Source organism: Rana temporaria, chromosome 1, assembly GCF_905171775.1.
Source record: "Rana temporaria chromosome 1, aRanTem1.1, whole genome shotgun sequence".
Taxonomy (NCBI): domain Eukaryota; kingdom Metazoa; phylum Chordata; class Amphibia; order Anura; family Ranidae; genus Rana; species Rana temporaria.
The window spans coordinates 394679331-394693482 of NC_053489.1; the positions used below are offsets into that span (position 1 = coordinate 394679331).

At 42.8% G+C, this 14152-nt stretch overlaps 1 protein-coding gene across 1 annotated transcript in view; it reads right to left on the reverse strand.

Moving 5' to 3' along the window:
- Positions 1-4005: 4005 nt before the first annotated feature.
- Positions 4006-14152, reverse strand: part of PGPEP1 (pyroglutamyl-peptidase I) — an 82774-nt gene continuing 72627 nt past the window's right edge. The window contains exon 5 of the mRNA XM_040322681.1: positions 4006-5753. Within this exon, the coding sequence (XP_040178615.1) occupies positions 5573-5753 (181 nt within the window). The 3' untranslated portion in view covers positions 4006-5572. The remainder of the gene's footprint in view (positions 5754-14152) is intronic.

The following is a 14152-nucleotide window of genomic DNA, read 5'->3' on the forward strand; positions in this document are numbered from 1 at the left end:
ACTACTGTGCAGAGCTGAGAGCGCTGTCCCTCAGGAAGAATGCTGCGGCTTGGCGCCATTATTCCAGACACTAGACTGGACTAGGCCAAGACTGTTCCAAGATGGCCGCCGACATGCAGAAAAAACAGCATGTGGGCTACAAGAAAATGGCCGCCAACATAGAACCGCGTCACCGGTAAAATGGTGGCCGTACACGTGTTTAAAACACTCAGTAACACACAGCAAACACTCTCCAGCATACACAGCACATAAGCACAATAAAAAAACAGCACCCCACAGCAACACAGCACCCCTGCAGTAACAGAGCCCCCCCCCCAGGTGGACCCCCGCCCCAGAATGGGGAAGGAGCGAGAGGAAGGGAGAGGAAGGGAGAGAGGAAAGCAGGGCGGACCCTCAGTTGACCTCCCCAGGAATGCACTAGCCGAACCACCCTGCCGAGGCAAGGGGATACTGCTTACCCATCCTGCGACCACCGGCTGGAGGCATTCCAGACAGACCCAACATCTGCAGGTAGATACGGCATGGCTGTCGGCCCGGCACACTGACAGCCATAGAGACCGGTCATATGTGTGCCCTGTAGCATGTAGCTCACCGGCCACCCCTGGAGCAACGGGGCATGTCATGGACAGCCTAGCTAAAGGCCGGCACACGCTCGATGGCGAACATGGGGGGACTACAAGGATAAAGATCCAGCCTGTCACCCAGTCGGCAGTTAATAGTAGATCCCAGGATCCAAAAATGCAGGAAAAAAAAAATCAAATAAAGGCGAAAAATCGCAAAAAATCTCCAGAGCACATGGGCTCCAGAAGGGCCATGTCTTCTCCTAACGCTAGGCAGAAAAAAACTGGGGCTGGATGTTCGAGAGTGGGATGTACCCGGGGGACATGCCCCCTGGGAGGTGCTGTACTGAGAGAAGTGTTTTAACACTTAAAGTGCTTTTTTTTTCTGCCTAGTCTCTCCTGAAAGGAAGGTATATAACCCTAAGGTCAATGCTGCTGTGTCCTTCCATGAACGGAAGAGAAATGAGAGCTGTATATTTTGGATTGCGTTGTAGTTCTAGGCTTCCTAAATCATTGCCTTCATTAAATTAGGAGTACCATCTCTTTAAATGTGGTGTACCACAACAGCCTGACTAAATTTTATCCTCATCTGGATTTATCAAATTAAAAAAACGGAAGAGAGAAAGACAGACTAAAACAGGGAGGTTACTATTGCATACTTTTGCAAATACATAATCACACTGCAGTGTCATTATGCTTTGCAAACTGTAGTCCAACTCTAAACAGATCAGTATGAAAACGAAAAATAAAAATCAGAGCAAGCTTACCAGGTGGTAGCCCCATCCTTCTTAAAATATAGCAGAAGCCCATAGTCAAAAAAAATCTTTATTCAAAATAATTTTCTGCACTTGCAATTCAAAATTTTTCTTCTAGCATGGGGACCAATCAATTACTATAGCAGGAATAAGGGAGGTAGTGCCAGGGTAAAGTTTGCAAAATTAATTATAATGTATACAACCAAGGTTGCTGTATTTTTAGTCATAGTCAGCAAAAGTCCTTCTTGACCAAGATATATTTTTGCGATACGGCCCTGCGTTATTTTAAAGGGACAATTAAGCGGTCGTGTGACACTGTACCCAAAAAAACATTTTTGCAGGAACCAGTGACACCAATACAGTGATCAGTGCTAAAAATATGCACCGTCACTGTACTAATGACACTGCCTAGCCAGTTTTTGTTGGGTGCTTTTACCAAGGCAAAAGATTTTGCAGGAACACAAAATCCATCCCCTTCCTCCTTGTCAAAATGGAGATCTGCCTTGTTCACATAGGCAGATCCCCGTTCTGTTTTTTTTTTTTTCCCCACAGAGGATCGGCGGTGCTGGTGGACATCCAGTGCCCAGCACCCGCAGATCGGCTTCTGCTGTGAATGATCACTCATGCCAGAGCGAGAATCAGGATGTGTGTGTAAACGCAAAAATCCCAGTTCACTCAGGGGAGAGGAGACAGATCATGTGTTCATAGCAAATATGAACACTGATCTGTCTGTCTCCTTCCCTGGTCAGTCCCATCCCCCCTGCAGTTAGAACACACCTAGTGAACACAGTTAACTCCTTCCCTGCCAGTGACATTTATACAGTAATTAATGGCTATTTTTATGTGATTGCTGTATAAATTTCAATAGTCCCAAAATAGTGTCAAGTGTCCGCTCTGTGCGCCGCAATGTCGCAGACCTGAAAAATAAGTAAAAAAAAAAAGATAATAATTTTGTAGACAAAAATCTAGGGAATATACATATATATCAGCCTACACTGGGAGGAAATTTTTTTTTTTAATTTGGGATATTTATTATAGCAAAAACTACAAAACGTTGTTTTTCAAAATTGTCGCTTTTTTGGTTTATAGCGCAAAAAATAAAAAACGCAGATGTGATCACTGCGCAATTGTATGTTAAAGCGATGCAGTGTCGGATAACAAAAAAATGGCTTGGTCGGGAAGGGGCAAATCATTCCAGGGCTGAAGTTGTTAAGTGCTATGATTGGCAGGCAACTTGGGGCATCTGTACCCACAAGCTATTTACTATGTAGCACCCTCCATTCCCAAAACCTGTGATGCAAGTAGCAATCAATCAGATACCTGGCGTTAACCCTCTTCCTACCCTTAAAAACTTTGCTTCTTGATTAGCGTGATGTACCAACAAGTAAGGTGCATGAAAATCAAAGCGAACGATTGGGAAGCTGGTGAGTACTAGCACCCTTTTTTTGAGGCATCTGAATGTTTAATTATATTATGAGAAAAAAAAAAAACAACGCGAATACCTTGGGATTTCTAGAGGTATAAAAACACGTTAACATACTTCCTACTTTGATAACTTTGAGCAACAACTTTGATTATGGAATCAAATGTGGGTGGTTATGAAATTGAAAGCAATATCATTGATGCTACAATAAACCAAATACATTTACAGAAATTCTAATTTAATGTTGCTGTATGTTGTATAGAGATTATGCATGGCTCATGGGCAGCAGAAAACCAACCAAACCATTTTTGGCAGGGGCTAATGCCGCGTACACACGATAATTTTTCGGCATGTAGAAAAAAAATTACGTTTTTCCAACTTCATCATTAAAACGACGTTGCCCACACACCATGCTGTAGCAAAGCGCTGTGACGTACAACACGTACGACGGCACTATAAAGAGGAAGTTCCATATGGATGACACCACCCTTGGGGCTGCTTTAGCGGATTCCGTGTTAGTAAAAGACAATTCCCGCTTTTCTGTCTGTTACAGCATGATGAATGTGCTTACTCCATTACAAATGGTTGTTTTACCAGAACGAGCGCTCCCGTCTCAACTTGCTTCTGAGCATAAGATACGAAGAAAGAGGATGGATAGCCGCACTCCAATGACCAAACGGTCCAATGACCATGGCTAGCCATGATTAAGCACTAGCTCAGTGCGAAACGCGTCGGCTATCTACCTGTTCCTTTGTTGCACCTTGTGAAGTGATGTACTTGCTGTGTTTTTTTGAATAAAAGACAACCGTTTGGTCATTGGAGTGCGGCTATCCATCCTCTTTCTTCGTATCTTATGCATGGTCAGTGCATCGCCAGCACCCACGGTATCCTGAGTCAGTCCATCTCTACATAGTGACCCACCTGGAGCGGTGATCCCTTCTCTTGCTTCTGAGCATGCGTGGGTTTTTAACGTCGTTTTAGCCCACACACGATCATTTTTTACAACCCGAAAAACGACAGTTTAAAACGTTAAAAAAAAATTACGTTTTTCAGAACCCGAAAAATGATGAAGCCCACACACACGATCATTTTAAATGACATTTTTTAAAAACAACGTTTTTTTCATGCCGAAAAATGATTGCGTGTACGCGGCATAAGTCTTACATCTCTGACCTCCTGATCTCTGACCACTCAAACATTTAACAGGAATGAGAATGCAAGCAAAATAAAGTATGGAAATCTGTAACATCCAACTAAAAAGCAAGGCTCAGATATGGAATTTTAATACTTAAAATAAAATTTGCAGAAATGGCACTTACATTTTATTTTGGTAATGTCTTGGCAATGAATCATTCTGAACAATGCCAGGTTACTTTTACAACCAAAGTCCACAAAAATCCATTGAACCTAGAACTTGATGATCATATTAAAATATATTCAAGTTAGTGTCCATGATTTTAGTCCAGTATCTGTGTGAAAACTGCCAGCCTCAGTCTATTTTGCAACCAGTTAAGGCCTTCTGGCTGCACAGTCTAGAGGGAACATCCATACCCACAGAAAAAATAAAAATTAACTGTGTCAGAAATCATTATGCAGCAAAACTACATTGTGCTAGTAGAGTTATGCGTAAAACATTTACAAGTCCTCTAGTAATCAGAGGCAGGTAGAAGGGCCTAGAAATGACAGCAATAACGCTCGTGTTTAACAAGTGCCCAACCCCCCCCCCCCCTCCCTTTTTGTTTGTCTTGCTTTCTTTTTCTCTTTTTTTCCATTTCTCTCTTTCCAACTTCCTGTCTGTTTCACCCCTATCCTTTCAACTGGGGTCACTGCTGCCAGTCGATTTGAGGCCGATCTCTCTCTCCAGTTTTGTTTTGATCACAAAGTAATCGGTGATCCGGCTGGGACCACCGACGATTATAATATGGGGTATATCTGTACAAGTGGTAAAAATTGCTTTTCCGGGCCAAACAGTATGAGTTATATGATGAACTACCATGTCCTTTTCTTTGGTTTGACATATGGTATGTTGCCCTCTCAGGAGGCTGAATGCGAGGCTTCTATCATGGACCTCGATATCTGTTGACCTGTCGAATTTGATCACAGTTGTACTGTAACTTTTTTGTAAACCCCCCTTCTCTTTTGAAAACTTTCAATAAAATTGATATTTGAAAAAAAAAAAATAAAAAAAAAGAAATGACAGCAATAAACTATTCCATAACAATATTCTTTACAAAATTCTTACATGCGCAAGTCATGATCCCTTTTGGCTTTAAAATTTTTAACCTGCAAGGCTTTTGTTGTTTTGTTCTATGTGCATTAAACAGGAAATTATATCTAGAATATGAAAAAGAAAAAAAAAAGAAAAAAAACACTAATTACGTTACAGTGACAATGACACACCCACCCACCAAAAAAAAGGTGATCATCTGCCTTTAGGAATTTCAGAACTAGTCAAGTGATCATTTTTTGTCTAGTTTCAAATCCCAAGGCACTGAAAGCTCACATATACTAAAATTTTCCCAGATGTGTATTTTTTCCCCCCTCTATCTAGGTGTTAAAAAGCTGTACAAAAAGTAGTTTAATGAAAAACACCCGATTTAGTAAATTGCACCATATTTGCATTGAAAATTCTCTTAATTTGCATCTTCCCCTTTAGATAGCACAAGGTAATTGGTTCTTTTTGGCAGTGGTTGGAAATACGATTTAAAAATATTGCAAAGAGGACACAAATCCTTTAAACCAAAACATTTTCAGTGTTATAAAAGTACATAATTTTCATGTTTTTTTTCCTCTTTAGCAAGTCAACTAAATTTTCCACATACAAACTTTTCTTGTCAGTGGTTTTGATGGCAAGCGATTTCTTCTGATTGTTCCAGCATAATATTTAAAACGGTCTGTAAAGCACGGCCCAGTTGTGAAGCTGTATACGGCTTTTCTAGAGGAGGCACATGGATGAACACAGATTTGCCCCGACTCTTGTACAGAGAGGTATAGTAGGTGAAGTCACACAGGTATCTACAAGAAAAAAAAAAAAAAAAAAAAAAAACACAGCCAATTACAAATACAGCACAACTATTATGCTGGCCATTGGCTAGATCTGTACAAACCATAGCTGGACCTTTTCAGGGATTTACTGTAAATTGACAGTATTTTTAGCCACGGAGTACCCAGATTACTTATATTAAAAATACAGCATTGGCTTAAGATAAAAACCATCACGGCTGCTTGGTGTCCTCAAGTGTATTTCTACGAACTTTATATGTGTTACATGTTCCCACTCACATGGCATAATCAAAAAAAAAAAAAAAAACACATTTTTTTAATCTTTTTACAAGTTTCAATCCAGTATAATTTTCCCCTTCTATGTTCTATTATCAGTTACATAGTCTGGTTGAAAGAAAGAAAGAAAAAAAAAAAAAAGTCCCATCTAGTTCAACCAATAAACCGACCAGTTACAAACTAGATGTGCACACTATTGGGTACATTATCTAAAACTGGTTTACTCGGATTTTGGTACAGCTGTGCATGGTAGCCAATCAGCTTTTAAATTCAGCTTGTTCAATTAAAGCAGAACTCCAGGCAAACCCCACTCCATGTCCTTGTTGCTGATCTCCTACCTTCACCAACTTTGCCATTCATGTTCTTCTGAGCTCTGTAGTTCCTCTACAAAAGCCTGCTGATCTTGCTAAAAAAACGTTATTGCCTGCTGACCTCCTGTTTGTAAGACCGCTGGCTTCTATCCCTCTCCTAAGCTCAGCCAGCAGTCTGACGTTCCCCCTGTAGTTCAATCCAAAGTGAGCAGGGAGTTCCATTTCCTGTCGTGTAGACAGATTAAGTTCGCATCATCACAGAGTGGTACTGTGGATACGAGAAATAGGTACATATATGCCACGTCCTGATATATTTAAATTTGACACTAAGTAGATTAAAAAAAGTATATACATTTTTACTTTACACTGCACGAGTCTGCTCTCATTTGGAGGATCACCAGGAGGAATCAATTGTCATTTGCCCTCTGTTCTGCTTGCAGTGAGGTTTGAAGCACCTGCTGCCAGAGGAAGGTTAGGTAGTCCAGCCAGCGATATTCCAGCCTCCTACATCCAGCAGGACTCTGCACCCCCAGCGCCGACTCCTAACTCTCACTCCTAGGGCCAGGCAGGGGTCTCCTCAGCCAGGATCTAGGACAGCTACTCTTCCTCCACCTTTGGCCTCCCTCTTTCCTCCCCAACATCAAGGAAAGGCCCTTTTTCGTTCAGGCCTATCCACCTCCCCTTGGGCTAATTCGTGACCGTCCTTTTCAGGATAAGCCGCGGCTGCGGCTCAACAAAGGGGATAACGAATAGATCTTCCATCCCCCACACTCCCAGCCGCGATCGGGGCATCCCCGCTGCCTCCATTCCTCAATCCCACCTCGGCCTGAACAATTCCGCAGCAACCGCATTTAGGAAAGTCTGCGGCTTTAGCCGCGGCCCAACGGTGCGCCGCACTTGCTCCTCACAAACCCCCTCAAACTTCACTAAACAACCCCTGCTCCTGAAGGATCTCTACCATCGCCCCTTGGTGCCCCAGAGCCCAAGCCTCCCTACAACCGAGCCTCACCCAGCTGCACAGCCCCCGCCTCGGGCCTAGTCCCGGTCGGCGGCCATCTTGCTACACCCCAGCAACTGTGATATTGCTGGGACATAGCCCCACTCCCCTTCCCCAGCCCTAAAGCTGGGATTTGGCTCCCACAGCTGCAATTCCAGGGTCCACCACCACTTAGTGTTTGATCCAGGGCTCCCCCGATCGCCCTTGTGGGATCAGGAAGGAATTGTTTTCCCCCGGTCACGGCAGATTGGCATAGCACGGCCAGGGTTTTTTCGCCTTCCTCTGGATCAAAAGGGGAGGAAGATTTGCTGAGTGGGGAACTCGTCCTTCCCATCATTGAATACCTCCCCGATCAATTATCATTTTCCCCGGCGTTTTTCTGCGATTATGTCTAATCTGAGATACTCAGCAGAAATCATTTGGGGTCTAAAGCCATTCGCCTCAATATTACCAGCCGTCACCAAAAAAGCTCTAAAGGAATGAGCAACTGTTAAGAATCAATCGACGATCGACAGTCAAAAATTTCACGCATTTACCCCAACCTAAGCACATATCATGCGCTTTGGTCAATACAAGGTCGGCAGTAAAACACAGACAAGAAATCCATGATTTCATTCTACAAAACGATTTAGACTGCCTTTTTATCACAGAAAGATGGCTCACAGCCGACTAACATTATTCTAGGAGAATTGGTGCCAGAGAATTATCGCATTCCAACAGAAAAGAGTGGGGCAAAGAGGAGGAGGCCTGGCGGTGACCCACAAGACTCACCTCTCGATCACTAAACCAGGCCTTCAGTACTCACTTCCATTTATGGAAACCCTCACTCTGCAACTGCAAACAAATCCCCAGGACACTGTTCACATACTCCTGTGTTATAGACCACCGGGTCCAAAAACGCACCTGCTCATGTTATGGACAGAGTTCATCTCCACCTATACCCTAAACACCAAACCTCTCCTGCTGCTCAGGGGTTTTAACCTCTGGGCCAACTCCTCACAGGACCCCGTCGCCTGCATTGACCACTTGGAAGGATTAGGTCTGCAGCAACTAGTATGTGGGCCCACACATGCTTCAGGTCACACGCTCGATCTCATTTTCAGACAAGATCTGGAAATCAATATTCTGGAAAATGAGCCGCAACCATGGACTGATCACCATGCCATTAAATTCACAATCAACATAAAACGCCCCCTCAAAGAAAACCGGTGACAACAAACTGGACTAGATCTCAGAAGAAGCTCCACTCTTAACTCTTCAAAACTACATTAGGGAACAAAATAAAAACAATCCAACAGCCACAGAAACTCTTGGTGCTATAAACAAGGCTTTGCTACAGTCAGCCGACTTAGTAGCGCCAAAACGCACAACGTGCATCCGGAAAAACAATTCCAGCTGGTTTAACGACCAGCTGTCGTTGCAAGAGCGCAGAAGAGCTGAAGCAGCCTGGAAAATAAGCTCTTCAGAGGAAAACCACACCATTTATAAGATAATAACCAAAAAAATACCATAAAGAAATCTTTATTGCCAAAAAAAATTGTTTTTCCAATATTATCACCAATGCCCTAAACCGCCCCCGTGAACTCTTCAATCTAGTTACAAAGACCATGAACCCAGTCTGTCTGTCTAGAAGCCCCTAATTCTGATTCACAAGAATTTTGCAACCAATTATCGGATTATTTCATCAACAAAATTGAAAGAATCCGTGAAAGTATTCAGCAAAATACAACCTCCTGTTTCAGGCCAATCGGAAGATTCATCCCGCAACAACATTGACACCCCCGCACATTCTGGGTCAATCCATCACCCCCAGCACAAAGTCAACAGTCTCGGAGTCATCTTCGACACCTACATGACAATGGATGCACAAATAGGGTCAGTAGTCAGCGGATCGCACCATCTGTTGCACCTTTTACGCAGACTCACTCCATTTATCAAAAAAAAAATAAAAAATAAAAAGACAGTCGTGGTGGGGACACTTATCAACTCCAGACTTGACTATGCAAATGCCCTCTATCTTGGACTCCCAAAATACCAAATCACTCGTCTGCAAGTCGTTCAAAAGACGGCCGCTCGACTTGTGACTGGGAAAAAAACATGGGAATCAATCTCACCTTCGTTGAGATCCCTTCATTGGTTGCCCGTAAAAGACAGAATCACTTTCAAAGCACTCTGTCTTACGCATAAGTGTATTCTGGGAAATGCCCCCCCAATATCTATGCGAGAAACTAAAAGCTCATAACCCCAATCCCATTATGCGATCCACCAACCAAAATCTACTCCAGATACCCAAAGCCAGATACAAGTCCAAAGGAGAACGAAGATTTGCAGTCCAAGGACCAAAATATGGAACACTCTACCAACCACCATCCGATTGGAGGTAAACCACCTGGCCTTTTAGGAGAAAGATCAAGACCCATCTCTTGAGGGCCCAGGGAATGGATACCAAGCGCCCAGAGGCGATTCAGTTCGCATGTGTTGCGCTATATAAGTTTCTCACTCACAAAAATTTCAAACAATATTAAAATCATATTAAATGATTGCGCTCCCTGCCAGTCTCTGCCCCTCCACCAACTCAATGTATAGCCTGATCGTTATCAGATGACCAGATGGCACAGCATGGATCTCTGGCTGTGACAGGTCTTTTATGCGAGAACACCGATCCCTGTAATCTGTCAGACTGGCACAGTGCGCTGTCAATCACAATGCCGGTGGGAGATTACAGCGATCAGTGTTCTCGCATACAATACCGGTCACAGCTAAAGATCAATGCTGTGTCATCTGGCGATTTATGCCAACGATCCCGCTATGCATTGGTAGATTCTTATTAGCAGCACTGGTAGGTCACTGATGAGCTGCACTGGGGGGGCACTGACTACAGTTAGAATGATCTCAAAGCTGCAGCAGAAGAAATATTTATAATACTGAATTACAGCAGAGTACAGGGTGTACAATATATAGTTATGGGATTTGTCTACAGTTCAGTAATAACAAAGTAAGGGCAATGTGATTATCTCCTGTTGCGTCTGGGAGGGGAAAGAACAGACATGCTTTACATTTATAAGGGGCTGTAACGGATCATACAGTGCGTTATGTATGGCTTGCCGGCTGCAGAATGAGGGGTATGATTTTTGTTGAAGTGGGCTTGTTCACATTTACATGTACAAGCCCAGTGTACCTCCCACATTAATTATAATTTTGCAAAGCATGATGGGAAATGTAGTATGATTACAGTGTAAAGAGGAGAGAGGATATGTTGCAATCACTGTTTTAAGAGATCCTCCCTGCCAGCAAAGATGAATTTTTTGAATCACAGAGCCGACTTCCTGAAAATTCAATTGTATTAAACTGTAAGAAACGTAATGTAATAACCGTTTAGTGGGTTGTGTGTGTACTAATGGGCGATTTTTTGAAAATCCCGCTTTAACAAACCTGAAAGCCGATTGGTTTCAATGCACAAATGCACCAAATTTTGCACTCTCCAGAAAAAAAATTATGTCCAAACCAAAGATTAACAATCTCAGGGCTTGGAGTAGTACATTATATATTACATTGGAGTAGTACATGATATATAAATGTCTTAGTCTGTTCCCTAAATGCACGTTGCAAGCTATCCTTTAGAAGCTGCCTGAGTCCTGCTCAAAACAAACAAACAAACAGAAAAAAAGTTAAGACGCGTTTTTATTTTGTTATGTTGTGTGAATGAGAACACATCAAGAAAAGTGTGAAAATATATAAATTATTGCATATTCTACAAAAGACAGATGTGAGAGGACAGATGTATGATGGTACCGCTAACAAAGTTTACAAATAATTGGATCATGGTGATTTTCTGCAATTAGTATCACACACACACACAATCTTCAATCTTGTAATAAATCCATCTATTTAAATGGTGAAAAGTAGCCACTCTGCTGTCTGGTATTGTGTGCACAATACTGAACAGTGATCAGAGAAACCATCAGAGAGTTGTGGGTAGAAACCAGAATGAAAATCATAGACCAACTAGTCAAAAGGTAATGGCTATAAGACTGCCTGAAAGCAGATTCATGTTCCTGTGTTTAGAGTTGCAAATATCTCAAATCTTAATTGAACAAGCTGAAGTTAGAACCATGCACAGCTGCACCATATTTTGCACTCTCCAGTTTTCGTAAATCAACCCCAAAGAGCCAAGAAAAACGTCCAAGGTTAATCAGCGTCTGACTGCACCATATCTAATATTCCTAATGCACACCTTCCTAGAAAAGGCAAGGAGCAAGCAAGTGCTGTAACAACTGTCAGCTGAAGACTGGTACCATAAGCCAAAGTATATATCATTGAAATAAAGTCCAAATGTTTATTCAACGATCGCATAGCAGTGAAAAAAAGTTGTGCGGTCATACAGGGCCCCTTTGTCAGGCATAGGGCTGTAAACCATGCACTTTCACAGTGTTATTATCACAGATACTGTATAAACTGTGGATGCTCACATCATCTGTCTAATACTAGTGGGCTCAAAGGCAGAAAAACCAGGGAGACACCGTTCAGAGGAAAAGCCTGGTTGGAAATTTCTTAAATGCATATTGGCAAGCCATATGACTTCTGGGAGTATGTACTTTGAACTTTGATGAGACAAAACTGCAGCTTTCTGGCAAGTCACATGAGCTCTAATGAATGAATAAAAAAATTTTTTAACCTTTCAAAGAAAAGCCCACTGCACCTATATGGTAGTTCAAATTTTGCAATAAAAGGTGGGGAAAAAAAAAAAAAAACACACCAGACACACACAATTTTGTATGCCTTTTTCATAAAATTTATGCTCAGTACATTTCACATGGTTTAAATAAATGTATTTGTCCCACTTTTCAAGATGCATGCATCCCGGGCTGCAACTGCCTGGCACCGACATGGCCGGTGCCCACAGGTGGAGGGGAGGGAGTTAAGGGAACGTGCATTTACTGTGCTTCCAGTCTTCTTGCTAAGAAGCGACATGTAAAAAAACTTCACTTCTGGGTCTCCCACTTACGCAAGCACATAACCCCCCCACCCCATACAAACATGTGGCCGCATGTGCACCAAAACATAGATGGCGATACACATGTTAAATATCGCACTGCATGCCAGAGTGAGCAATATTTCTAACACCAGACTACCTACGTAATACTAAACTGATGACCTATAGGGGGCTTTTATAGCATCGCCTATAGAAAATATAGGGTAGTGAAGTTTGTTACCATTTCACAGGCTCTCACAAATAAAAAAAGCGAAGGCTTTAATATCACTTTACCTGCAGTAGAGGAAAGCCAGGTCGCCAGGCTGGTCGTACCGTTTGTGCAAATCCTAAGACTGGATGGACAGATATACACATCCTTTGGGTAGCAAAACCAATCCCATGCAGGGCCGGCCTTTGGGGTGTGCAGCCGCACAGAGCGCCATAGCCACCAGGGGCGCTGTGCGGCAGTCACAGCTTGCAGTCAGTTTAATATGATGAATCATTCATCCGGGCGGGCGAGTCACTTCTCAGCAGCATGACACCCCAGCGCTGCAGAGGGGAGGGGGGGGGCGCCGTCGTGCCGGACACTGGAAGATTTCCCCCCCCCCTTCATGACAGGCCATTTTTTGCAATGTGCACTGCTGTAACTTAAGCTGACAACTGCGCGGCAATGCGATGCTGTACACAAATAAAATTTGTATTTTTTTTTCTGTGGTATTTGGTCACCTCTACGTTATTTTTCCTTTTTTTTTTTTTTTTTTAACAAAAGACCAAATTTGAAAACAAATTAATACATTTTACTTTCTGCCATATAACATATCCAATTTTTTTTAAGTTTTTTTCATAAATTTAGGCCCATGTTTTTGGTACAAAATATCCCAATAAGCATCTACAAACTATGGGATATATTTATGGAATTTTTAATTTTTTTCTAATAATGGCGGAGATCAGCGACTTATAGCGAGGCTGCGATATTGCGACTGACAATCTGACACTTTGTGGGAACCAGTGACGCCAATACAGTGATCAGTGCTAAAAATATGCACCGTCACTGTACTAATGACACTGGCTGGCAAGGGGTTAATCTAGGGCAGGGGTCTCCAAACTTTCTAAACAAAGGGCCAGTTTACTGTTCTTCAGACTTTAGGGGGGCCGGACTGTAGCCACTGGAAATAGAAAAATGTTCCGGTATCAGCAGGAGTAAACAATACCCCATTTTTTGGTGTCAGAGAGGAATTGTGCCCCTTGGTTGGTGTCACTGGGAGGAATTGTGCCCCTTGGTTGGTGTCACTGGGAGGAATTGTGCCCCTTGGTTGGTGTCACTGGGAGGAATTGTGCCCCTTGGTTGGTGTCACTGGGAGGAATTGTGCCCCTTGGTTGGTGTCACTGGGAGGAATTGTGCCCCTTGGTTGGTGTCACTGGGAGGAATTGTGCCCCTTGGTTGGTGTCAGAAGATGAAATATTGCCCCAAGGGCCAGATAAAAGCAAGTAAAGGGTCACATCTGGCCCCCCGGCTGCAGTTTGGAGACCCCTGATCTAGGGCAATTAAAGGCTTAACTGTGTTGCCTAACCAGTGTTTTAGGTGTACTGTATGTGCTGCTTTTATTAGGGGGAAGAGATTAGAGCGTTAGTCGAACGTTTTTTGTTTTTCTGCTGGTAAAGCACCGCTAAGACCCTAACGTTTTAAGGCATTTTTGCAGTGCCTCAGGTGTAAAAGGGTAAGGCGTTTTTACAGCGCTTTCAATTCATTTCAATGGAGAGGGGCGTTTTGAGCGTTTTTTTCAGCGCTCGAAAGCTGCTTGCAGGACTCAGTGTGAAAGGGTCCATTGAGATGCATGGATTGTTTGCACATGCA